The following is a 27,219-nucleotide window of genomic DNA, read 5'->3' as shown; positions in this document are numbered from 1 at the left end:
ATAGCCAACTTGCGAGTTAGCTCTTCATACTTCTTTTTGAGATCCTCCATGTCAGCATTCATTTGGCCCACATTTCTCCAATCATGGTGGTCGTCTTGGCGAGATTGCTCCCGTCAAGGCCTAGTATGTTGAGACCTCTCCGGGTTCTCCTGCTCGCGTCATTCCTCATTCTGGACAGTCATATGATGGTTGGCTTGAACTGAACTCGCATCCTCTTTGCGATGCGAATCTGCAATCAGCTTTCCCTTACGGATCTCTGCACGCCTCTCTTTCTCACGCCTCTCTTCACGCTTCTTTGTCCTCATTTCCTCGCACTCTTGGTCCCTCCAGCTATTGTGGTCTTCAGCAACTGTGAGCCTTGTGGCGAGGTCTTCATTCTGCTTCTTCAGGGCCTTCATAGACTTAGTCATTTGCTTCATGAACACGGCTAGACTGGGTGGTGCTGGTGTACCAGAGGCGCCTGCAATAGAATGGGTGGTCACCATGATGGATTAATGGATGGTAAGAACTGATGAAAATCGAGTTCCCACAGACGGCGCCAAACTATTGAAGCACAGTTTTCCTGCTGGTGATGTGGCACACCTACCGAGTCCGAGTTGACTAACACTCAAGAGATTTGACTACACAACAAAGAAAAAGAGAAGGATCGAAGAGACCGGGGGTGAGCAAGCGGGGATACTCCGTTGCCTAAGTCAGAATTTGAGAGAGAGAGAGAGAGAGAAAAAGTATAAGCAACAAAGGAAAGCTTTAGAGCCAAAGCTGCGCTTACCCAAATATGAAGAAATGATCTGTCTTTTATACGCATAAAGTAGTGGAAGCCCCTAACCAATGACTTACTCTTCCTTAAGTTTCTGTGATACAGTTATTAACAAGGAATTCGAGTGGTTATCCTTACCGAGATCTTAGACGATTAAGATTGTAGGATTTGGTGGTGACATGTATCACTTAATTTGAATATTTGTATTTTAGATAGATATGATAGTTTTTATATGGATAAGATCACTTATCTATTAACAGTTGTATCTCCCAAGATATCCAAGTTATCCTTGCTACCAAGACCTGTGTGTCCTGAGTTAGTCTAAGACTTAACGATCTCGGCTTGAAGGGTCTCAGATCTCATGGGTCTTGGATCTGTAGGTTTCAGATCTTGGGGTCTTGCGCTTGGTTATCCAAATCCTTACTGGGCTCGGACCTTTCCATGCTTAGACTGGGCCAGGGGATTGCCAGGCATTTAATGGGTTGATCTATGACCCAACACATATTATTTTCGTCCTATTTCTTCTTCTCCCCTATTTTGGCCGAACAACTTCTTTTCTACTCGTTCTTACGACTTCATCTTCTGTGTGCCTTTGGATGATTTCGACGATGGAGGTCTTATACGAAGTGGTATACCGTTAATATTCCTGCAGACGGTTCTGGCAAGGTCTTCCCTCAGAAAATCCCGCTCACTTCGTTTTGGGAAGGCAAACTTCCCGTGTTAGAGGCCTTTGCAATCCTGGGCTCCCCCTCCCACGTCTACCGTTTTGGTGGGATGACGTCTTCAGTCAGTCCATCCGACGTCTGCAAATTACATGTTAACCCTAGTGGTGCTTCCCGCTGTGACCCTGTTTATCCGATGATTTCTCGCAGACTCGAATCACGCAGTTTGGTTCTAGACGGGAAGATTTATGTTTTTTCCGGTCACAACGATTTCGTTGAACATGCTATTCTGCCAATCGCCCTGTGGGGTGAGGTTTTTGATCCCGTGGATGGACAATGGGAGAGCTTATCCCCATATGATTCGAGTTGTACACTCATTTCAACAACTCTTAAGAATCCAAGCAGAATTCTTATGGCTTTCAATGCACCAAGTACAAGTAGAGGCTATACTGCAATGTTTTGCACATATAATATGGAGTATCGATGTTAGGAAATGCTTGTGCCTGCTGAACGCAAGCTCCACCCTAACTACCCTGTAGGGTCTCTTCAAAGGATGGTAGTTGTACATAATACTTTATACTGGGTCACCCACGTAGCTAATGAGATAAGGTTGCTTGCCTATGATTTAGACTTGGATACGTGGGCAGAAGGGCGTCTTAAGGGTCTAGGAATTTTGTTGTTTAATGCTGATGAATCCTGTTATATGTTGCCTTGTCTTCTCCATTTAGAGAAGCACAGGTTCTACCTCTTCCAAACTTTATGCAAGGGTACTTATCTTGCATCGGATGGTTACCTTCACAGCATTGCAGTTGATATTTCTCATATACCCGGGGAAAATGGATTGGACATATCGCTTGTGTGGGAACAAATACATAAGATTGATTGCTTCTGTGAAATATCAGATTGCCTTTTACTGTAAGTTTCTTGTTTTTCTAGCTATTTGATTGGAAATATTGAAAAATCTAGGGTTTCTTGCTTTTCTGTTTGATTGGAAATATTGAAAATCTAGCGTTTCTTGTTTTTCTGTTTTATTAGAAATATTGAAAATCTGGGGAAAGAGATATTTGTTTTAGATTTCGTTTTGTTTTTTAAAAATTATTATTAGGGGAAACTTCACTGAAGACCCCAGAACTTCCACCCGTTTTGAAATACCCCCCTTAAACTTCAAAATCTCTCACTTTAGTCCCCTGAACTTTCAATTGCTTTCAATTTGGACCATTCCGTCATATTTTAAACGTCACATGACGTTTATACCCCTGACTTTTGTATAAAATTCCAACTTCCAAAACGTTTTTTTATTTAAAAAAAAAAACAAAAATCAAGGATATTTTGGTCTTTTTTGAATTTTTAACGACTAAAATTAACAGAATGGTCTAAATTGAGAGCAATTGAAAGTTCAGGGGACTAAATTGAGAGATTTTGAAGTTTAGGGGGAGTATTTCAAAACAGGTGAAAATTTGGAGGTTTTCAGTGAAGTTTTTCCTTATTATTATTAAACAATGGGTTGATTGATGTCTTGTTTAATGGGTGTTAAACTTGCTGGCATGAAATCAAGCAAGCGAAACTAATACGATTTTTAAAATTGCGTTTTTAAAATCGCAAAGACGTTTGGTAAAATATGTTAAAAAAGATTTTTTATCAAATATTTGTTATATGAAATCGTGATTTTAGTTTAAATTGATGTTTTTTTTCAAATAAGCACTCCTAGCTCACTTATAGAACTCGGAGATTTTTTTTTTTCTATTGTAAGATTAAATAATATTTTAAATCGTAATGCCAACCACCTTACGTTTTGCGATATCTTACAAAATCATTCTAGAGAAAGTTATTACTTGGCTGGTTGTTCACAAGATAAGTGCACTAAGGTCAATCTCCACGCCTCCTCATGGCTTATGGCCCTCCCTACAAGACTCCCTCACCAATTACTATGAGATGTGTGGAGTGCGAATTAGTAGTGGAATCTCATTTCATATTCGTTCAAAAAAAAAAATTACAATTACAATTACAATGATATGAATTAGTAACACATTCTTCCGTAAACCTTATTGATTACTTTGAGAAGAAGTCTACGCGCATAAGGTCTAATGTAAATTCAAGTCAAGTTATTTAGTTCAATATTACCTGTTTGTCAATATTATTCAAGATTGTAAGGATACAATGCATAAGCTACAAGCTACAAATTTAAGCTAGCAACTTCTGGTAGTATTTATATTGATATATTTTTAACGTTACATGATATTAGTAAAAGTACAGAATAAAAATAGCTGCAGAATCGTACAAACTCAATGCTATCTACTTAATAATTTCTGTCAAATCTATTGAGACAAGAGTTACAATAACTCAAGAGAAAGTTACAAGAACTCAAGAGTTAAAAACAAATGATAAATTAACTCAAGAGACCAGAGTTAAAAGTATAAAAGACGTAACGTTTATACTTTTTCTCTATAAATAAGAGTATTGTACACAATCAAAAATATTTTTATGAAAAATGTAGCCATGAAAATGCTTTTATGTGTAGACATAGACCATAGGCCGAACTACCTTAATTCTTTGAGTCTCTCTTCTTTGTCATCTCTCTTCTATAAATTATAAGTTCTAATATGGTATCAGAGCTAAGAGAGCGTAACCATTCTACAGCTCTTGGAGAGCGTAATCCTTTACACTTCTTAGCAATTGATTACAAGAAATTGATTATTTAGCAATTGCTCAATTTCTTCATGAAACACTTAATGTCATTAAATAACAAAATAAAGATGATCATCTTATAATCTTATTGTAGTTGATATTTAATCATTTGCTCAATATCTTCATGAAATGCAGACAAATGGCAATAAATAACAAATTAATACCTTATTATGTTTATTGAAATGCTAATGCGTGTTACGGATTAGCCATGGAAGATTGCTATCATAAGATCTTTCGGGGCGATTGCCATTATCAATCACCATCCAACGAAAATTACTATTTGGAGGGATATTGAAAGTACACCTTGAAAGCAATTTTGGAGTAGCCGAGCCACCACAGTCTGTCATAATCATAACCCAAGTTTTCTACTTGCTATTTTTTATATATTATTATTTATACTTCTTTTCGTTTTAAATTACAGCTATGAGAACAAAGATTTTAACATGTTTTAATTTATATAAATGAGATCTTATGACAGTAATTTTTTTTTTTAATATGTCTTTTTATTGAAAAATGTGTAATAGATTTCTTGCACACATTTATTTTTAACCTATAAAAAAAAAAGTAAATTAAAATGTGTTTAAATCTTGAAATTAAATTATAATGAAGAATTCTGCGTATAGTACGGGTTATGAGCTAGTTACAATAACTCAAGAGACAAAGAACTCAATAGTTAAGAGTTACAAGAACTCAAGACACAAGAACTCAAGAAATAAGAACTCAAGCGATAAGAGTTACAAATGATAAATTAACTTTATTGTTATTAATGTAAAAGTAGAAAAAAACTTATAATGTTCATATTTTTTCTCTATAAATAAGAGTATTATACACAATAAAAAATATTAAAGTAAAATGTAGCCATGAAAATGCTTTAATGTGTGGAAGTAAGCTATAAGCCGAACCACCTTAATTCTTTGAGTCTCTCTTCTGTATCATCTATCTTCTTTAAATTATAAGTTCTAATAAAATCCATTGGTCATCCCTCCATATCACATTTCATCATTGTTCCCACTGAACTATCTTTACTTTGATGACGACCATAAATCCCTTGCCTATCTTGAATAACGATTCATAAGTTTAATTGGACCATAAAAAAATATAAATAGATAAATAAATGATTCGTTTAAGATTTATTTCTTCCACAAGTCTCTTAGGTGGCATAAGTACATTGGCTACAAATCAGCAACCACTACAAACACAGAGCACCAAGGTTTCGAAACACCAAATGACTCAATTTTAGCCAAAATTGTTGTCAAGGTGTAGACAACAAACAAAATCAAAACAATGCAAATAAAGAAAAACATACAAGGCATTAATAAGATCTAATAGCTGGGCCTCAACAAAAGCTTTATGAGTCGAGAGAAGATCTATTATTTCAACCAGAGGTTTGCCCTTTCTAACTATACTCATAGACACTACAACTTCTAATTATAAACACACACACACTTGCATTACCTATAATTATTATAATTGAATATCTAATAAATAATATACTATCACAAAGTATCCCGCCCGCATACCCACACCAATTTCATGTTGTGTTCACAGAGGTTTTCAATACCTAAATATCTTCTTCATTCCAGGTGGTCCACTGCCAATGCCTTAAAATCTTTTGCTAGTCTAATCATGAATCGGCCAATTAATTAAGTGCATCATGCAATATGATTAAAAAGGAAAAAAAATGTAAATACATTTTATTAACTAACCTGTATGGCCTTGTATAAAATCCTAATGGCTTATTCTCAAATAGTGTAACCATCCTACAGCTCTCGAAGAGAGCGTAATCATTCACACTTCTTAACATGGAGTCTAACAATTTGGCATATATTTCAGGAAATTGATTGTTTAGCAATTGCTCAATTTCTTCATGAAACATTGACTATCATTAAATAACAAAATAAAGATGCTCATCTTATAATCTTATTGTCGTTGATATTTAATCATTTGCTCAATATCTTCATGTAATGCGGACAAATGGCATTAAATAACAAATTAATACCTCTTCATTGAAATGCTGATGCGCGTTATGGATTAGCCATGGAAGATTTATAGCATAAGATTTTTTGTAGTGATTGTCATTATCAATCACCATCCAATGAAAAGAACTATTCGGAGGGATATTGAAAGTCCATCCTGAAAACAATTTGGGGGTAGCCGAGCCACCCCACAGTCTGTGATAATCAGAATTCAAGTTTTCTAATTATTATTATTTATACTTATTTTCTTTTTAAAATACAAGTATGAGAACAAGGATTTTAACATCTTTTAATTTATATGGATTAAACTAAAATTGTATTTTATGATAGTAATTTTTTTTTTTTTTTTTTAGATTTATACATTTATGCAATGTTTTGTGTCACCATGTGTAGTAATGTATTGGCGTATTAATATGTCTTTCTATTGAAAAATGTATAATAGATATCTTACCCACCTTTATTTTTTAATCTATTAAAAAAAAAAAAGTAAACTAAAATGTGTTTAAATCTTGAAATTAAATTACAATGAAGAATTTTTCGCATAGTATGGGTTTTGAGCTAGTTACAATAACTAAAGAGACAAAGAACTCAAGAGTTAAGAATTACAATAACTCAAGAAATAAGAACTCAAGAGATAAGAGTTACAAATGAAAAATTAACTTTATTGTTGTTACTGTAAAAGTAGAAAAGTATAAATTAACTTTCATTTTTTTTAAAATTATAATTAAGGAAAATTTTGAAAAGGTCTTCTACATATTTGTCATTAAAAAAGGACAAGCTCACTAGTATTTTGAAAAACAATTTTTTTTTTTTAATCACTCCAAAGTTTTTGATTGAACTATAGTTTTTGATTGAACTATTGATAACCATCTTATTTTCTCTAGTGAGTAAATAGGGCAAAAATGATATATTATTTTGGTTGCATCACCCATCAAACACTATTTGCTACTTTGAGAATATTATAAGATTCATATAAAATTAACTTGTAAAAAAATTCGAAAGAGTGTGTTTGTGTGTGTTTGTTTCCAATCTATGATTGTTTATTTGTTCTTTTTTTTTTTTTTTTTTTTTTCAATCTGATTGTCTCTTACGTAATCGTAATTTAAATTTAAAAAATTTAGGTTCATGGATCAAACCGTCAAAATTAAAAACTATCTATTTAAAAGGAAAGAAGTTGTCATTCCAAAAAGTAATACATCGTTGAATTTTAATGACAAAACTTCAAAGCTTAAAGTGTTGCCAAAAAAATATCATTATAAAACTCTAGTTGTGGAAATGTAACTGTTGCAGTTGAAAAACATTCACTTTTTATTTTAAATTGAGTTTATCATATTTTTAATTTGGCTCATACAATAGTAAATTTCTAACTCTGTCACTGAATAGGGGTGGACCTATGTTTGGCTTTGGGGGTCCATGGCAATCCCAAACTTTTTTAAGGCTCCGTTTACTTTGACGTAAAATGGTTTTCATCGGAAAATATTTTCGGGAAAACCATTTTTCTTGAAAATATTTTCTGTCGAAAACATTTTACGGCGTTTACCGTGCACACGGAAAATAATTTTTTTTTCCAATAAGGTCCCTGCCGGAACCTACACAGGACTTGTTCGAGACCCTGCATGAACCTGCCCAGGACCCTGCCGGGACTTGTCCAGGACCTCGCGGAGACCTGCCTGGGACTTGACCGGGACCCGACTTACCCAGGGCCCCACTGGGATTTGACTGGAACCCGCCCGGGACCCCACCTGGACTTGATCGAAACCTGCCCGAGACCCCGCCGGGACGTGACCGGGACCCGCCTGGGACTTGCTCGGGACCCCGCCGGGACCTGCCCAGGACTTGACCGGGATCTGACCGGGCCAGGGGTGTAAACGAGCAGAGCTTGAGCGAGCTTCCCTTGTTTAGGCTTGGCTCATTTAAATTTTACTCGAGCTCAAGGGCGAGCCAAAAAAATCGAACTCGAGCTAATAATAAGTCGAGCCGAGAGCTGGCTCTTATATTTAATGTCTTTGTTTTTTTTAAAAAAAAAAAATTAACCTCAAATACTCTTAAACGGCTTAAGAAGTTAGTTTGCATATGAGTATTTGCTTAACCTGGCTAGTCGAGTATGGAGCCTGAGTCAATACAGCAAGGCATTTGGTTTCAAATAAAGAGGATATGCATCCTTTTATAGATAAGCAAACTTGGAGATTAATGTTTTCTTAACAATGTGGGACAAGTTAATAGGTTGCATTCAGACTACATTGGGACAACGCCCCCTACAAAAAACTATTTTTTAACGTCTCTCTCTCAATCCCCGTCACCAGTCACAGCGCATCTTCCACCTGAACTCTCATTTCCCACTCTCTCACTCTCGTTCATCAAACAGGTAGTGATAGTGTTTGGGTCTGTATGATTCTTCAATAGTTTATGCCTTTTGCAATCTCCCTTAATAGTTTCTACTTGATTCTTCTTCCTTTCGTTTGAGTCTGCTCTAATTGAATAGAGGTCTTTTTAATGATTGCTCTCTCTCTCTCTCTCTTTGATCACGAAGGGTTTAGAATTTTTCATTCTCTAATGCTTAAATATAAATGCAATTTTAAGATTTTAATAATTATGAGATTTATAATTAATTATGTATTACTTAGTTTGTATATATATATATATATATATATATATATACACACACACACGAGCTTGCTCACGAGCCTAGCCGAGCTTACTTCGTTTAATATTCGAGCTAGGATTTGTGTTCATGAAGTGTTTCATTTAATATTCGAGTCGAGCACGAGCCGAGCTTATGCGAGCCGAGCCCGAGCGGGTCTCGGCCAAGTCCCAGTCAAGTCCCGGGTGGGCCCTAGTCAAGTTCTGGTCAGGTCGCGGGCGGGTCCCAATCAAGTCCTAGTCAAGTCCCGGGTGGGTCCTAGGTGGGTCCCGGTGGGGTCCCGTCAAGTCTCGGGCGGGTCTCGGTTAGGTCCCGCTTGCCCGAGCAAGTCCAAGGAGGGTCTCGGCCAAGTCCCGGTCAAGTCCCGGGTGGGTTCTAGTCAAGTTCTGGTCAGGTCCCGGGCGGGTCCCAGTCAAGTCCTGGTCAGGTCCCGGGCGGGTCCTAGTCAAGTCCTGGGTGGGTCCTAGGCGGGTCCCGGTGGGGTCCTGTCAAGTCTCGGGCGGGTCCCGGTCAGGTCCCAGTCAAGTCCCGGTCTAGTCCCAGGCGGGTCCTGGGCAAGTCCTGGTCAGGTCCCGAGCGGGTCCCGGTTAAGTTCAGGGCAGGTCTCGGCGGGTCCTGGGCGAGTCCCAATCAAGTCCCAGCAAGATTCTGGGCGGGTCTTGACGAGGTCTATCGATTTAAAAATGTGATGCTTATAATCGGAAAATGGTTTACGGTTTTGAAAACTGTAAACCATTTTCCGAAAATTAAAGAAGAATTTTCGGTCAAAAGGAAAATATTTTCCGTTAACCACTATTTTACGGTGTTTTTATATTGAAGTAAACACCGTAAAATGTGAAAATTATTTTCTGAAAACTATTTTACGTCGAAGTAAACGGAGCCTAAATCACTCCAAAAAATGCTACTTTTGAATTATACTACAATTCTGACTACAAAGTCATTTAAAAACGAGAAATGATTATTGTCAATAATCTGCTCATATTTTTCTCATATTCTCCTACAAATTTAATAGATAAACCATTAGATTTGTGGGTATACCATTCACTGATGCGGGGTTCACTTAAGTTTATAAATCTAATAATTAATTTATAAGATGAGATAAAGAAAATATGAAAAAAATGTTTGACACCAATTATTTCTCTTTAAAAATTGATATAATCACTAATTGGTGCAATAATTAACAGAATTTGATAAGCCATTTATTTTCCTCTATTATTTTGCAAATTATGAACTATCACGTTTATTTGTAAATAAATTTATTGTAAAAAATATATAGTATTCCTAATATTAGACCAATTAAATTTGAATATAATCATTACTCCAATCATTTTAATTTTTTAATGTTATGGGGAAATATTAAGAAGGGCCTTTAATATTATCAACTACTTTCTCCAAGCCCATAAATACTTAGAGAACCGAGCTCAGATTTGGCATTTAAGGCCCATGACCTGATCCCACCAGTTTGGCAGTTTGTTAGTTGGATTTTTTCTTGGTGCCGTTACATCAACTACCCTAAAAAACCATAGAAATGAAACAATTCAAACTTCTTGTTTCACATCAAAATCTAAAATGACCGACTTTTGCAGTTTATCTTAGGATTTTACAAATTAGTCTCTCACTTATCACTTATGTGATTGCCTTATAATGATCAAATAATACTTCAAATGGGCAACTGGGCTCCACCTATATATATCATTGGCTTAATTAATTATAAACCAAAATCAATGAAAAATAATTTGAGGAATTACAAATTTTACTACAATTTCTTTTAAACTCACGTGGTAATCCACGTGGCTGACTTGTTAATTGTCGCATGAACTTACAAACTGACGTAAAAATCAATGTATTATTGTCCATTGATTTACAATTAAATTTAGGGAAGACTTCACTTACCACATTGCTCTTTCATCATTTTTACAATCATATTATTAAATTCGCTTTTAAAAGTGTCAAGTTACCATATTTCAGAAGTTTGCAATATCAACCATTCTATCCAAATTCAACCTTAAATCCTAAAGGTTGATGGGTGATATCCAAAAAAAAAAAAAAAAACTCTTTAAATGTTTATAAAATTACAAAAATACCTTGAATTTTGACCGGGTATTTAGAAATTTCACTCCCTCCACTATAATTTAACACTGAGTTTAAACGAAAAGGTTGGCATTATAAACGAAAAGGTTAATTTAAGAGTACGATTGCAAAAACAATGAAAGTTCAAGGATTATAAATGAAAGTTTTTTTAAAAATTTAATTGTTTAATAACTGACATGATAAATGTTACGTAAACTATCACTCTTAAGTTTAAAATAAAAAAATTGTTAACATCATTGACAGGTCTGCAAAAGGAAAAAGAAGTAAAAGATGAAGATTCGAGATAATAACCTCTAGGACTCTAGGTCATAGTTTCGGTCAATTAAACTACCTCTTTGGACCGGTCTAAACGAATTAGAAAAAACTTGATTTAAAAAAATGTCAATAAAATCAAAACACAACCATCTCAGCTTTATGTCAGTGTAGAGTACGAATGGTACAACACATCCACATCATAACAAGAAATTCTACGTCAGCCAAAATTAAATGTCGACGTTGGTATATGAAGATTTCGTATGGACGTGAATGGCGGAGATATGCTCAGACACGGAGCTGTGGATGTAACTTCATGGCGCCAACTCTGCTGGCCCCGCCGTTGGGACACAGTCGCCGATGCTGACCACGTGCATGTAGAAAATGACCAGCATCTTTGATATTTTTCCTCCCCATATTACCAAAATATCCCCACCCACCAAAATAAAAAGACATCCTCTCTATTTTCCTCTTGCTTACGTGTATTGCATGGTTATTTACCGGGTTCGTAATTTTTTGTGTAACTTAATTTAATATAAAATTAATAAATTAGAGTTGAGAAGTTTGATTGGTTTAATTAAATTAATCAGATTAAGATTAACTTATGTAATTTTATACTAATATTTTAATATGATTCACATCCGACACGTAAACATGAATTCTCAATGCTAATCATTTATAAATCTCAATTTCTTATAATTTAAGGATATATGTGCATTGCATGGTCAATTGGAAAAAGAATTGTGTATTCTCTCACTGCAGTTGGACAAATAGCTACCTAAATGCCTACTCAAATAGATAAACTCATTCATCCAAACAGGAGGAAAGTAAAGATCCCCATCCACGAAGTATAGGATGAGGAATTTTGGTCATTTGGATTTGCTAATGGAAAAAATAAAAATAAAAAAATCTATGAGAGTGAGAGGTGGAACTATCAAAGCTTTTTTTTTTTTTTTTGGGTGGGTTGGGAAAGGAGTAGAGAAGAGTAGATGAGGAGATGAGGGGATAAGGAGATTGGCGTGGCATCGGCGTCTACAAGTCTCTGTTTTGATTATAAGCCCATGTGGTCAGTTGAATTCCTCTCTGTCTCCACGTTTTCCTTCCGTTGGCTTTTCCCTTGATGCCAACAATCACCTCTTGCCGATCCAATTTTCTTCGTCTCTTCTTTCTCATCACCCACAAGCCCAAATTAACAAGTAAAGATTCGATCTCTATCCTCAAAGCTACATAATAAATATGTTACCATGTTATTTGAACGTGACATTATTTAAACGGTTAGACGTAACAACATTAAATTATATGATCATTCTTCATTTCACTTATTCAATTAATGTATTTATCATTTAATTTAGTTGGTCCACTGCTAAATAATAGCGAAAACGATTAATCTAGCTAATTAGACTACCAAAAAAGGGGCCACATCTACCAAGTGGTTTATGTGGAAATCTCCAAAAGCAAATAGTTAGTGATTTTTTGTGTTAACATGACTTGATCACTTTTTCATTACCCGTCATATAAGCATAAATTATAAAGGGACTGCGGCTTGTCCCCACAGTTTTCCCACCACCAAACGTGGCCTATATGGTTGGGACCAGACCTGGGATGATGGGAATTAATACTACTACTCTACTACCCAACAAATTAATAGAAAACACATTAAGGGTATGTTTGGGTATACGTACGTTTAACACTTAAAAAGTTCGCTTGAAGAAAAAAATACCCGTTTGGTAGAAAAAATTGAAAACACTTTTAAAAGTCTAAAAAACTAAAAAATGATCAAAAAAATGTTTTTTTGACTTAAAAACTCTATTTTTTAAACGCAATTTCAAACATGCTATAAGTTTGATAAAACAACCCTAATTGATCATAAGGGGTTTAAGGCTTTAAGCTTGCATTTTTTTTTTAGATGTGCCAATTATCACGCACATGCTTTCAACAAAATGAGCTGCTACTCACCCAATGTTTGGTAATATTCTCATAGGATCAAGAATGATAAAGATTCACTGTAACCTTTTTTCCTCTTCAATTATATATATATATATATATTGTTTTCACTTTACATTATTTGCTGTGAAGATAAATACAAGAAACTTTAAAATTGTAACTGTACACATTATCAACAAAGTAGTTGTTGACGAATATCACCATATGCTTCAATATATGGAAGGGATATTTTAGCACAACCAGCAAACTAGTGCTTCAACACTATTTCTATTTCGGCAGATTGATTATTTTTTTTATGGTTCGATGAGTGAGATAATTTTGAGGATCCATTCAATCCAATATAATCAGACAAAACAAGTTCCACTTTGGTTTTTGGTTGGAATTTTGATATTTTTAAAGTAAGACTAGTGCAGCAGTTGCTGGCCGGTACGTGTATATAGTATTGTTTTCTTAAGAACAAGATCAATTTGGTTACACGCAGGTAAATTGGATGTTACTGCTAAACTGTCGGTTCTTTTGGCTTGTGGAATTTAGTTTCTTGTTAGATGTTGAATGTATACATTACCCTACCGTTTCTTTCTCCATTGGTCATGATATAAAGTTTTTACAACATTCTAGACTGTCAAAGATGCATACACGTACGACTATAGTGGTTATCCGTTATTTTCTTTTGACCTTTTCTTGTATTGTCAGATTCTAGACTATTCTTATATGCTATAATGCTAAGATGAAAATGATTTAGTCTTAGGGGTAATTCAATCAACCGAAGCCTGAAGGCTATTCATTTGAATCTTCTTTCCTCATTTCTCTACCATTATGCGATTTTATTTTTAATTTGAAAAAGTGTCGTGTGATGTAATATAAAGGTGATTTTTTTTTTTTTTTAATTTATGATAAATTGATAATGTTGTGTTTCTTCTTCTTTTTTTTTTTTTTTTGAAAAGAGAACAAATATTAACGGAGCCTGTCTTTCCAAATTAAACTGGGTTAAAAATAAAATAACAAAAATACGTGGCAGGCATGCATGTTTCAATTTTTAACATAAAATAACAAAAATGCCCTTCAAATGAAATGAGGAAAGGAAAGATGCCTAAATTCATTTATCAGGGGTGAGATTTTAGGAGGGGAATAGATCAAACCTGGCTTTCTTTATAAAAACTTTTTTCTTATATTTTTACATTTACATCACATCAAACCACATAGTTTCAAAACAAAAAAAAAACACCATTTAACAAACGGTTTCATCCATTGTGTTAATTCCAAGTTCTGTCACGTCTCGGTTTGCTTATTGCTAATGCAAAAATCATCCTCAAAAAGTTGTCCTTTCCAACTCACAAAGCATTAAAAATCCACCAACTAGAAAACAAGGATATGACATGATATATACTGTTCTTCTTTTCTTTCATGTTTCTTCGTTGATTATTGGCTTGCCCATCGAGTCCCCAGAGAGGGACACACAGAGGTTGCGCATGCTCGTTGTTCACACATCACAATTCACACCAGAAAAAGCTTTCCGGCCATCCTTACGCAATGCCGCCCCCATTGCTCAGTGCTTGCTTGGAAACTATTATAGTCTCACCCACGTGAAGACGGGCCATTGTTTTGTTGCTCAAGTTTTACATGCAAAAGTCTAGCTAGACCTACTTTTCATTGAGAGAGAGAGAGAGAGAGGCCATTGACATGTTCCTTTGTGCTTTATATGCTTTCTCCAATTAGATATTTTTCGTCCATAATTGGTGGGTTCTTCATATTGTGTCTCCAATAAGCATCTAAATTGACCTTTTCTTTTTCTCATGTTTTGTTTGTTTGATGCTCTCCATACATTATCGATGTGCTTTTGCTATACAATCACGTAGTTTGACAAACCATACTTTGCGTTCACAACAATGCCTTTGATTGGCACCGGTGATCATGCATGTGAAGAGAATGGGTCCTCTCCATTTCTTTTGAAGAGTGAATCAAGTCCCTTATGCTTACAAGGGTATAACTGTCATTTCACTTTCCTTTTTTTTTTTCTTTTGACAATTTTACCCTTATAAAATAAGTAGAGAGTATATATCATTCTCCCATGTGAGAAGTACATAATAAAAATACTTAATCATTTCCTTACGGATGGAGCCAAAAATTATTATGGGTAAGGATTAGAAGTCAAAAAAATTTGCTGCTAGAAGCCGGTTGGTTAGATTTTTTTTTTTTTTTTACCTTAAAATTTTTTTGCATGTTCTTAGGAATTGGAGGGGTGGCCATGGTCAATACCAGTCCCCCCCTCCCTTCGTCTCTAATTTCATCAATTATAAACTATTACGTCAAGATTGTAAGGGGCTGATAATATATAGAAATGTTATATATTACACCTTCATCACATTCCTTTTTTTTTTTCTTTTTAAACAATAGCTTATACAAAAGTTGATAGATACGGCCACACAGAGTAGTAGTTAGCACTACTTAAAATAAACGTTATAGTCTTTTTGAGTAACACTATAAACCACATTTTTATTCAACTACAATTTTACCTATTAATGTGACGGTGGGAATCAATACTAATTACCTATTAAGTAATTAATACTAATTACTAGAAGGTCTTCGAATAAAGTAGCCAATTATGTTTTTTTCTTGGTAAGACTCGCTCGCAGAGGAGAAAATGTGGTGATAGAGCTAGCTGTGTTTATCCTCTACTACAGCAGCCGTACGTGGTTGCACTTTTCTGGTTATACTCTTTCTCATTTTCATATTTTTTGGAGAAGAAATTTGTGATTGATTATTATGCACGTGCCAAATTGGAGTATGATACGAAAATAAATAACAAAGGTCATGCTCAATTAAAGAGCCCTAGGTAAAAACATTAAAACTATAATACATTAGACCGTCACTATACAACAATGTGTCTATTAGGCGACAAAAAATTAAGAGACGTTATCAAGGGACCGGTCACATATATGACTTAGGGCCTGTTTGAGATTGCGTTTGAGGGGCTTAAAAGTGCTTTTAACACTCAAAAAATCTGTTTGAAGAAAAAAGTATGCGTTTGGTAAAAAAATAAAAAGCACTTTTAATGGTCAAAAAAGCTTAAAAATGACCAAAAAACATTTTTGGCAAAAGTTTAAAAATGAAGTTTTTGCCCAAAAGCTCTTTTTGACTTAAAAGTTCTATTTCTCAAACACAATCTCAAACAGACTCTTAATCATTGGAGGCTTCTGGCCAGTGCAACTCTGGCACTTCCTTATTTTGTAAGTGTCTATAGATCGGTTTGATCATGCAAAAATCCGCATCAACAAACGAGAAAAATTAAAAACTAGTACCATTTAACTCAATTGATGAAGATATTCAGTAATGTGTATGAAACTTTAGATTAAATTTTATCTTCACTAATATTAAAGGTTTAAATAGGTGCGCAAGAGAGATTGATGTAAAAGTTATTCATCTTCCAATTCTTTGTGTATGGTTCTTCCATGATATCGAGGGACGACTGCTCCAAAAAGCTTCAGGCATACACCTCCAAAATCAAGTAAGCTAGCTCCACATTAAAAAAAAAAAAAAAAATTAGTAAGTTCCACATTCTTCTTTTTGTCGTTCTCTCACGTTTACAGTTGAGAACCATTTGTATAGAGACTTTCAATTCTTCAAACCGACAGTATTTTATAACCTCTTTTTTTTTTTTTTTTTTTGTTTGGTAGGTGATTTGCCGCCAAACGTTGTACATACATGACGCTAGACAAAGAAATTCCTCATGAATTTCAAGCTAACTTGTCAAGTTTTATGGATAAAGTTAAGAAAAAAATGAATTTGAATGATCGTATCAAATCTTTGGGAGGAAATTAAAGTGGGTGACCATAAGTCAACTAATCTTATCAATTATCATCCCTTTCCCTTTCCTTTTTCCTACCTTTGAAAAAAAAATAAGAAGGGCCGTGATTCTAAGCACGGCAGACTATTTTTATTTATTTTTTATTTTTTAATATCTTTTTTAAAAAATAAAAAAAAATTGCCGGCGTGTGTTGTGCTTAGCTTCACCCAAATAAGAATAATAATAATAAAAAAAAAGCTTGTCATCTCTTTGACGCATGGCTAGTTAATAGTGGAAGTTCTTTATGGGAACCAAGCAGATTCTTGGGTGTAGAAATGTGATGCTTGGAGATTAATTTACAGCCATGATTCCTCCGGGATGCCAGCCTGTCGGTGGGCGCCCACAATCCCTGTTCACACGGCCTCGATTGCTCGTCTCATAGTTGCACATTGCTGATTGCTAACGAACGAACCAAATTCTTTTCGATCGCTCGGCCCACCCCGACTCTGCAAGACGGAGCCGAATAGATTAATGATTGAAATAGAAGATAGCGACAAATTACTTTTTTTTGTGATAAATTAAAAATAAATAAAAAATGCTAAGGCTCAATATTTTTTTATATATTTGGCTAATCTCACTTTACAAATTAATTATTGATTTATAAACTTATGCCACATAAGTCAATAATAGACCTTACAAATCTAATGATTTATTTATTAAATTTATAAGAAAATAAAAAAAATACTAGGGGTATTGAGCTTATTCATTGGAGATGATCAAAATAATTAATAAAGAAAAATGTTACGAATACCAATGAATAAGCTCAAAATCCTGTTAGGAAACTTATCAAAAAAAAAAAAAAAAATCCTGTTAGGAAAAGTACTCATCTGTTAGTAAAATAGTTAGTACATTTAGCATTTCTAAGGAAAGTATGGGCCAAATATGAAGAACTTATTGACCCATAGCATTTCTCATTATTTTATTATGTTAATGTATTATTGTCAATTCATTTTTAGATGAATCTTAATTTTTTTTTTTTTAAAAAAAAAAATCAACAATAAATGATAATGACACGAAATATGCTATTTAGACTTTCTCATGTAATATTTATAGTTCACGTAACATTTACTATGTTAATCATTAATAAATGTGGATTGACACTCGACACTCATTTTTATAACACGTGGATTGTCACATGAGTTTATAAGAAAATTATAATAAAAATTGTAATTCAATACATGCGTATCATATAAAAGAATCATTAATCAAAATGATAAGCATCGTTATGTTACTATTCCAAATTACAGACAAGTTTAAAGAAAAAAAAAAAAAAAAAAAAAAGGTCCAAACTATAGGATGGGACAGAGGTTATAATTCATCCCAAAGAAAAAATCTATTGGTTTATGATTGGAAAAAGAAACCATAAATTTAATTAATATTTTGGCACGTTTTCTTTACTGTGTCCAATGAAAGACATTAAGTGGAAGTTGATATGATTTCTGTATGAATTTATTCGTGGATGGAGAGATACTTTATAGAAAATCATGACATTTTGTTCGTATTTGGATCAAACCCATGTACATAATGCAAGAATTAAGTGAATAAATTAAACCACTTGAAAGTAATAATAACATAGCTCGATATATTCAACAAAGTAATAATCTTAAGATAGAGTAATATAGATTAATGAAGAATGAAACTCCATTAATCAAATTCCCAGATGTACTTGCCCAAACTGTGGTGTAAAAACAATCATGCAAAGCAACAGTTTTTTACTTTCATTTGTGAACAGCCAAATCCTGTTGTACGTCTTCGTTGCTCGTAGAAGACTTGACATCAAAACAGACAAAAAAAAGATTATTAATTAAGCAATCACGCCATCTAATACGGTGCCTGGTTCTTTTCTTTACCGACAGTAATAGTACGTAAGAGGGGCTCTCATGTATGTTTGAGTAGAGAGTACGTTCATCTGTAAGGTTTTTGGGCCGGGCGGGGGCTCCGATAGTCGGATAAGGGAACCTCTTTCACAGTTCTCTATTATTATTCTCTGCCTCATCTTTGAACGGGTAATAATAGGAAATTTGGATCGGTACAATACTTTTTTTTTGTTACTATTTATTTTAAATGAATTGTTCAAATCTTGCCGACACTATATGCAGAAGATCGACCATTTCTCATGCAGGTAATGAACACCATACCTGGAATATTTTCCTTACCAAATGCAAGTAGGTCTATAATTTTGTTAGGTTGTACAAATTCAGTATCAAAATTAGTTTGGCCTAAGTCTATATTTGTTTATTAAATCGAGGCTTCAATTTGTGTTCAAAGAGGCAAGTATTTTATATAACGCTCTGGCCTCATATTGAAAAGATGAGTATCCTACATAAAAAGTGAATTGTTTATAAGAGATGTTCATGGGTATTAAGTTTTATATTGCTTACTTACTAGAAAAAACTGAGTTTATAAGTAATTATAGATAAACTCGAAATTTATTTGTCATTTTGGAGTTATAGTGTTTTTTTCTAGGTCGTTACAATTTAAAGCTAACCAAAAAGCTTGAGCAAATTATAGTCGATAGGTGTTCGAACATGATCTTCAAGACACTTCAACAACTGAGATTTGAGAGCTCCAATCGCAGCATGATCGACAGAGGTGTTTCACAACAGTCACATAAACATCAAATCACAATCCTAGTCGTAGAGCGTTCCAATGCAAATGGAATTGAGCTAGATTCTTATTTAAAAAGTTTTCACTTCATTACCAAAATTATTATATTTAATATATTTATTTGATTTTGACGATGGTGCGTGGTTGCAGTACTTTTTTATTGGTCCCCCCGAGGCAGCGTAGTCTAGAGTTAGGTGAATGTCAAAAGGCTAGGTCACTCCGGTGACCGGCCACATACAAGATTACGAATAAAACTATCAGAATGGCGCCAGCCAAAAAGCAGCCAGTTAAAAGCCTTCAATAATGAAATCATTAAAATATTTTTGAAAGACAATCGTATGGACAGTAAAATAATAACATACGTATATTTGGAGAGACGTGATCCTTTTAACGCGAGAGGCTGGTCATTAACGATGTCTAATTTTCTTTGTTGGTGGCATTAATAGCATGCTAGTAATTGATTAGGGTGTATGATTTTTAAGTAGATACGATTTGAAGAGCTTGTTTGAATGGATTTGATTGTGAGGGGGTGATGGTGGCTGCAACAGTCTGATTAGATTATATTTTTGATGATTATTTTTCATTTTTTTAATAACATGTGAGATGAACATGAGTTTTTAATAAAATTTATTTCAGCTTTGTCCTTGCAATTAAAAAAAAATGTACATTTCACATGTTCAAAAGACACATGCATGTCACTTTTATAGATTAAGTTAAAAAAAATTCTTTCAACCCAGTTTAAATGAAAACTTTGTCCATGTTATTTTAATAACAGTATGTAAGCCAAATCCTAAAATAATAACATACGTATATTTGGAGAGACGTGATCCTTTTAACGCGAGAGGCTTGTCGTTAACGATGTCTAATTTTCTTTGTTGGTGGCATTAATAGCATGTTGGTAATTGATGAGGGTGTATGATCTTCAAGTAGATACGATTTGAAGAGCTTGTTTGAATGGATTTGATTGTGAGGGGGTGATGGTGGCTGCAACAGCTTGATTAGATTATATTTTTGATGATTATTTTTTATTATTTTAATAACATGTGAGATGAACATGAGTTTTTAATAAAATTTATTTCAGTTTTGTCTCTGTTATTAAAAAAACATGTACATCTTACATGTTTAAGAGACACATGCATGTCACTTTTATAGATTAAGTTGAAAAAAATTTCAACCTAGTTTGAATGAAAATTTTGTTCATGTTATTTTAATAGCAGCATATAAGCCGAATCCTGAAATAATAACATACGTATATTTGGAGAGACGTGTCCCTTTTACAGTGAGAGGCTTGTCATTAACGATGTTTAATTTTCTTTGTTGTTGGAATTAATAGCATGTTTGTAATTGATGAGGGTGTATGATCTTCAAGCAGATACGATTTGAAGAGCTTGTTTGAATGCATTTGATTGTGAGGGGGTGATGGCGGCTCCAACAGCCTGATTATATTATATTTTGGATGATTATTTTCTATATAAAGTAGTAATCTAGTCCCACTTATTATATAGTAATTGTGATGCAAGTTGGCACTAGAATCTGATAGGAAATTTGGTAATGAAGTTACAAGAGGCTATCAAATTACTCACAGCCAATAAAAAGATCTCCACCGTGGAATGCCAGCCGCTAATCCTTTCGTGGCTGTCACCATCACCGGTCACCCTCCTTCTCCTGATGGCACCATCGCGCAAGTTGCCTTTGGCATTCACCTCCAGCCCTGCTCACCTATCATTTTGGACCGTCGGTTCCTCACCCGCCAAGAGCTCACAACTAGATATTTTTTTTTTTTTTTCTGTATTTTTTTTTGTCCACATTCGGGACCCAAAAAGAAAAAGAAAAAGAAAAAGAAAAAGAAATCGTAAAAAACAGAAAAACAACAGCCTAGATCTAAAAGAAGGTACAAAAGCGTAAGATATGAAGACATTATTATTGTTTAATTAATGAAGATATTATAAGTTATATAACCTACGGAGATGGTCGCACCGGACCTCCATTTCTACCCCATCTTTACATTCAATTAACAGTTGGCTCAACTTTTTCGAACAATTTAATACATCACATGTCTTTATGTGAACCAAATGACGAAAATATCCCTACTATTGTAAAAAATTACCTTTTTATGCTACAATAATTTGTAAGATACTTTCGAGATAAAAATATGGTGTATAATATTACTTACTTTTGTATATTTCGATAAGTAATGCTATATGCCACACTTCTATTTTACTCACATGTCATTAGGTTGATAAGACAGTGCTCATTATATAACTATGAATTTCAATATTTATTGCCAATAATCAATATTAAATTTTAAATTATCGGAGTACCTAATTATTGTTAAGTGAGTAATATAAAAATTATGTTTGTATCCCACAACTTTAGAGCATTCTCAGCAGTTTTCTCGTCATTTTGCCTACATTTAAGGATTCAAACTATTTTTTGTTTTCCTGTGTCAAAATATACATCAATAGTTTCCCTTAATCATTCTCTATATCATTAAAATATTTGTTTTTTTTTTTAATTATATTGTATATATGAGAGGAGAGATGAGAGAGAATTGTGATAGGAGAGAGGAGAGAAGAGAGAAGAGAGAGAATCATTTTTTTATATTTTAATAATCATAAGAATTGCAATAGTAAAACCAAAACATTGGGTTTTACTGTAGTAATCCTAATGTTTAGGGTTCATTTAGAGAGTATGCTGTAGGATTTTTTTTGTAATTTTTTGAACATATTCTCTAGACTTAGGGAACAGACTCCCTAAGTTTAGACAGTCTACTGGAAATGCTCTTAATGTTGACATGACCAACTAACTCTTAGACTAGTTTTGTTTTTTCTTAAAAAAAAAAAATCAAAGATTAGTCGGAACTTCCCAATCAACATTATGAAATGATTGTATGATGGAAATGTAAATTATAATATTGATATTTATTTAGTGGCTTCTTTAATATCATCCGTATCATAGGCGAAATGAAGGGACCTTCATGACATTCTTGAAACTTTTTCTTTTATATATATATATATGGGACGGAACTAACATTTGGAGTTTGAAAGGCCAAAACTAAAAAATAAAAATGAAGAAAATAAAATTCTAATTTAAAAAAAAAAATAGGGAAAAACATGTGGCCAAGCCACCATGTGGTTCCACCCCTATAAAGTTTGATCAAGTTCAACTATTAGAAATTAAAAACATGTGGCAAAGGCACCATGTGGCCTCACTCAATATTTGTACTTTCGATCAAGTTCAACTATTGTTTATGAAAAAATAATATACCTGTTAATTTCTTTTACAATTTATTAACACGTGTATATGATTGGAGAGTGTTAATAATCTGTTTTTCAATGTGTTTTGAGAGGATTTTTTTTTTTTTTTTAAATAGTGTTAAGTGACATAAATATAAAAATTATTTATGTTTTGACTAGTAATTCGTGTTTTTAATTAGATTTTGTTTTAAAAATAAAAAATAAAATTTTTAACAAATATAGCCGTTATCATATATATTATTGTTGGATTTTTTTGCTAATTTTCTCAAAGTGGTTAACTTAAGTTCAAATTGTTGACTTAATTTCAGTCACATGTTAACAGGTGTTATTAGGTTATAAAAAAGCTTTTAGTGTATAAACACTACCAGTATAAAGTGCGGAATGGTATTTTCGTCATTTTGCAAAGCAGAGTTCTCTACTTTCCAATTTGATCATCAACAATAAGGAATAGGATCCTCTCCATTTCAAAATCCCTCCATTTCCTTCATTTAGTGCATTTTGAAGGGTATTGCATTTAATGCACTACCCTTATTAAAACTTTTGGACAACACTACCCTTCAAAATGCACTAAATAGAGGAAATGGAGGGATTTTGAAATGGAGAGATCCTTTTCCAACAAAATCCCCCCATCATCATCATAAGACGGTGAAAATATCTTAATCGAAGAGCTTTCAGGAAAACACACGTTGAGTTTACACTCAAAAATAACCACGAATACGAACACCGCAACAGTACTATATGGACACGTGTCGCAATGGCAGCAGCCTAGTCGGCGGTGTCACGATTTTCAAAGTCGGTCGGGTTCCAAACGTGGCACATGAAGGACGGTCAGATCGGATCCGAGTAGTCCGTGAAAACAGCCGCGTGGGACTGAATAGTCCTCGAGTAGTTTCCCAAACGCTTGCAAATTGGCATCTGACCCGGGACCCACACAAATCTGACCGGTTACCTAAACTCCCCGTTTTTTACCGTACGGTCAGGTATACCTAGGGTGCGATTATTATTATTATTATTATTTTATTATTTTACTTTTAACAGGCTGTACAGTCCCTGAGATTTTTACGAGCGCGTGAGAGGCCTTTGTATATAAAGGATTCGAGAGGGCTCTCTTTAGGACAAAAGTGAAGGGTTAGAACTTCGCTTTGAGTTCCCATCGGAAGTCTTCGCCGGAAAAGTTTATAGAAGTACCTGAACAAATCAAAGTAAGTTTGTGACGAGTTTTTTTAGAAATTTTCCCAGTTTGGAATCTCACTGACATCGATTTTCGCGAAAGTGTGAGTTGGTCTCGGTGCGCGTTTTCCCGATCCGATTTTCATGGAAAATAATGAGTGGCTATGGAAATTGGAAATGAGCTTTCTATAAGACATGGCAGAAATGAAAATGATTTTTGCGAAACAAAATTTGGGTTTCTTTTCTTTTGAGTTCTATGGGAAAAATCTGGGATTTGATTGAAAATTGGTGTGTTTGAGTGGGATTTTGGGATAGAATTGTTGACGTATTTGGTTGGTTTTTATGATTTTCAGGTGAAAGAGTGAATTTGAAGGAAGATAGGAGAAGACTTTTCTCGGATCCGATTGGAAAAAAGGCAGCGAGATTTCCGATTGGAGGAAGAGAAAAAAATTTCCTCTTTTTGCGAAAGCATTTTCCCGGACTTTCCAATTCCTTTGGTTTCTGATTTCTAAACCCTTTCGGCTTTGCGCTGTTTCCCATTTCACCGTCCCTTCGAGAGATATGGGAGTGAAGGTAGCTACGACCTGTTTGCATTGGTCGCAGCCGATACTTCTTCGCTCTCCCTCCACATCTCAAACCCTAGCCTCAGCAGCCTCGTCTCCTTCAAGACGACGTCGTAGCCGCGATGGAGGAGTTCTCGTGTGCCGGTACGTGCAGAGACTGGACCGATCGGCTCTGTTCGGAGTCACACCGACGAAGCTTTACCGGTCCCGATCTTACGAGTACCCGAAACCGAGAACTGAGACTCTGAAACGAGTTTGCAGTGCCAGCTTAGACTCTTTTTCTGACGAAGAATTCTCGAAGAAGATTCAGGAAATGGCACTCCGATTCCAATTGTCGGACGATAGCGACGACGATAATTGTACTGCCATGGATGATTCGGAATCACACATGCTTCCAGATTCCATGGATAGTTTTGACAGTTTCAACAGTAGCGTCGACTTTTTACAGAATCAGACGCATAGAGCACCGCAACCACCTTTGGACCTCGAGCCTCCGTGGCCGGAGATCCGGCATGAGCCTCCGGATTGGGCCGGAAGAGACGAAATCATCCCGTCGAGCATCGAACGCAAGGCGAACAGTGTGGATCTTCCGCTTTCGCTCCGAATCATCAAGCGGAAGATGCAATGGCAGGAGGGGTTCAGGGAGGTCGGTGAATCGGCTTATTGCTCTGTAAAGAAAGCTTTCTCGTCGATGGTGTTCATCATTAGAGAGCTTCAGAGCTACACGTTGCATATGAGAGAGTTCCTCTTCTACGAAGACCTACAGGGGATTCTCGCACGTGTCCAGAAGGAGATGCACGCTTCGTTCGTGTGGCTTTTCCAACAGGTCTTCTCTCACACGCCGACTCTAATGGTGTATGTGATGATCCTCCTCGCGAATTTCACCGTCCACTCGATGGGCCACAACAACCTGGCACTCGCAGCCTCACCGTCAATTGAGTCTTATTCAACTACGACAGAGATCGCTTCGGTTGTAGAAACTGATAAGGATGAGACGCTTCAACGGTTTGATTCTTCCGCAATTAAGAGTTTTTCGTCGTCGGGGAAGACAGCGTCAATCGGCGGAAACAATGGCGGTGGAGGGACGGTAAGGCCGGTGGGTAGTGGGACCGACGGTGACGGACGGTTCGACGGGTCGGATTACCAGTACCGGACGGTTCCCCCCGACGGGTCTTCTTCGCAATTGTCTTCTTCCTCTTACGGAACAACAAGAGAGGCAGAGGCGGAGACGCAGGAAGAAGAGGCGACTCTTTGGAACTCCATAGTCGAAGAGGCTTCGGGAATGCAAGCCGCACTAAGAGACGACGCTCTGGATGAAGAAACAATGAAACGGTTCGTTTCGCCCGTGACGGCTAAGATCGAAGCGGACTCCGACTACGCTGAGTTCTTCAGAACAGAGCTGCTCTACCGAACGGGCCTGGCCCAAGAGCCCAACAACCCTCTTCTTCTCGCCAACTTCGCTCAATTCCTCTACCTAGTCGCCCACGACTACGACAGGTACTACAATTAAGTCTTTCGTTTTTCTTTTCCCATTGATATTTCAGTAATTAATTCTAATTTCTCGCCTAAATTTTTGTCCAATTCTACGATGCATGTTATAGTAAGTTACTGTACAACGTAAAAGAGTTCATGTCTTTTTTTCTTTTTTCTTTTTTTGGGATGAATAGCGTAAGGAGTTCATTTTGTTCTTTGTTTCTTCCTCCCACTCTTCCCTCTTCAATCCGTTTTTGTCGGTTTGCTTAATTTTGGGTTTTGATGATAAGGGAATGTGTGGTTTAGGTTCCCTTTCTTGGCAAACTATCATATTTTGTTACTTTGCGTGATTCCCACGTGCTTCACAAGAAAAAAATATCTTCAATTTTGACTCTAAAACTCGTTGACTTCAATGTGATATTTTTTTATAAGTACATGTTTGGGTTACAAAACCTCGTTTCAGACCGAATAACACAGAAATTTGATGCACCCCGGACCTAATTATTATCCCATGTTATAAGTTACATGAAAAAGTCCAGCTGTTGACTGTGTTTTTTGGTTTAATGGTGAACAGAGCGGAGGATTACTTCAAGAGGGCGATACGGGTGGAGCCACATGACGCGGAGGCACACAGCAAGTATGCTACCTTCTTGTGGAGAGTGAGAAAGGACTTGTGGGCCGCGGAGGAGACGTTTCTTGAGGCCATCTCTGTTGACCCAAGCAACTCATACTACGCTGCTAATTATGCCCATTTCCTTTGGAACACCGGCGGTGAAGACACTTGTTTCCCTCTCGACTCCCCCGAAGAGACCACTGAAGAAGCTTAAAAAATTAACCCCCCCCCCAAAAAAAAAGAAATAAAATGGGTTGTTCCCACCATACCATACTTCCACTCTCTTTACTCGGATGACAAAATATGCACACAAAAAAAAAAAGGAAAACAAAAAATGAAAGAGATTTTTGTTTGAAGTTTTGTTTTTGTTGTTTTTAAATTAATTGGGCGGTGGAGTTTGGAAGGAGGAAGCATGTGAGTGAAGAGGGGTCGGGCACATGCTGCACCGCGAATGGAAACAATGGGAGTGTGTTGGGTTTGGCGTGTCTTCTGCCATGGAGATCTATGGTGGTAAAGCTTGGACCAGTGGGGATGGTTTTGCTTTTGCACAGTTTTTCAAACTTTTTGGTGACACAAATCACATGGCAAACTGTAGTTAGCCTCTTGTTCATATATGCTATTTTTAAATTAGAAACAAAGAAAAGGACTAATTTAATTTAGCAAAAGAAGCTTATGTTATGCTTC

At 35.4% G+C, this 27,219-nt stretch overlaps 1 protein-coding gene across 1 annotated transcript; it reads left to right on the top strand.

Moving 5' to 3' along the window:
- The first annotated feature begins 23,812 nt into the window (after positions 1-23,812).
- LOC132163543 (uncharacterized) lies at positions 23,813-27,219 on the top strand. Its single transcript, XM_059573863.2, has 3 exons — positions 23,813-23,918; positions 24,240-25,946; positions 26,497-27,219. The coding sequence occupies exons 2-3, from the start codon at positions 24,448-24,450 to the stop codon at positions 26,747-26,749; spliced, it is 1,752 nt and encodes a 583-aa protein (XP_059429846.2). The 5' UTR covers positions 23,813-23,918; positions 24,240-24,447; the 3' UTR covers positions 26,750-27,219.

This window comes from Corylus avellana, chromosome 8 (genome assembly GCF_965113065.1).
Source record: "Corylus avellana chromosome 8, dhCorAvel1.hap1.2, whole genome shotgun sequence".
Taxonomy (NCBI): domain Eukaryota; kingdom Viridiplantae; phylum Streptophyta; class Magnoliopsida; order Fagales; family Betulaceae; genus Corylus; species Corylus avellana.
This window is presented reverse-complemented; position numbering and strand designations above follow the sequence as displayed.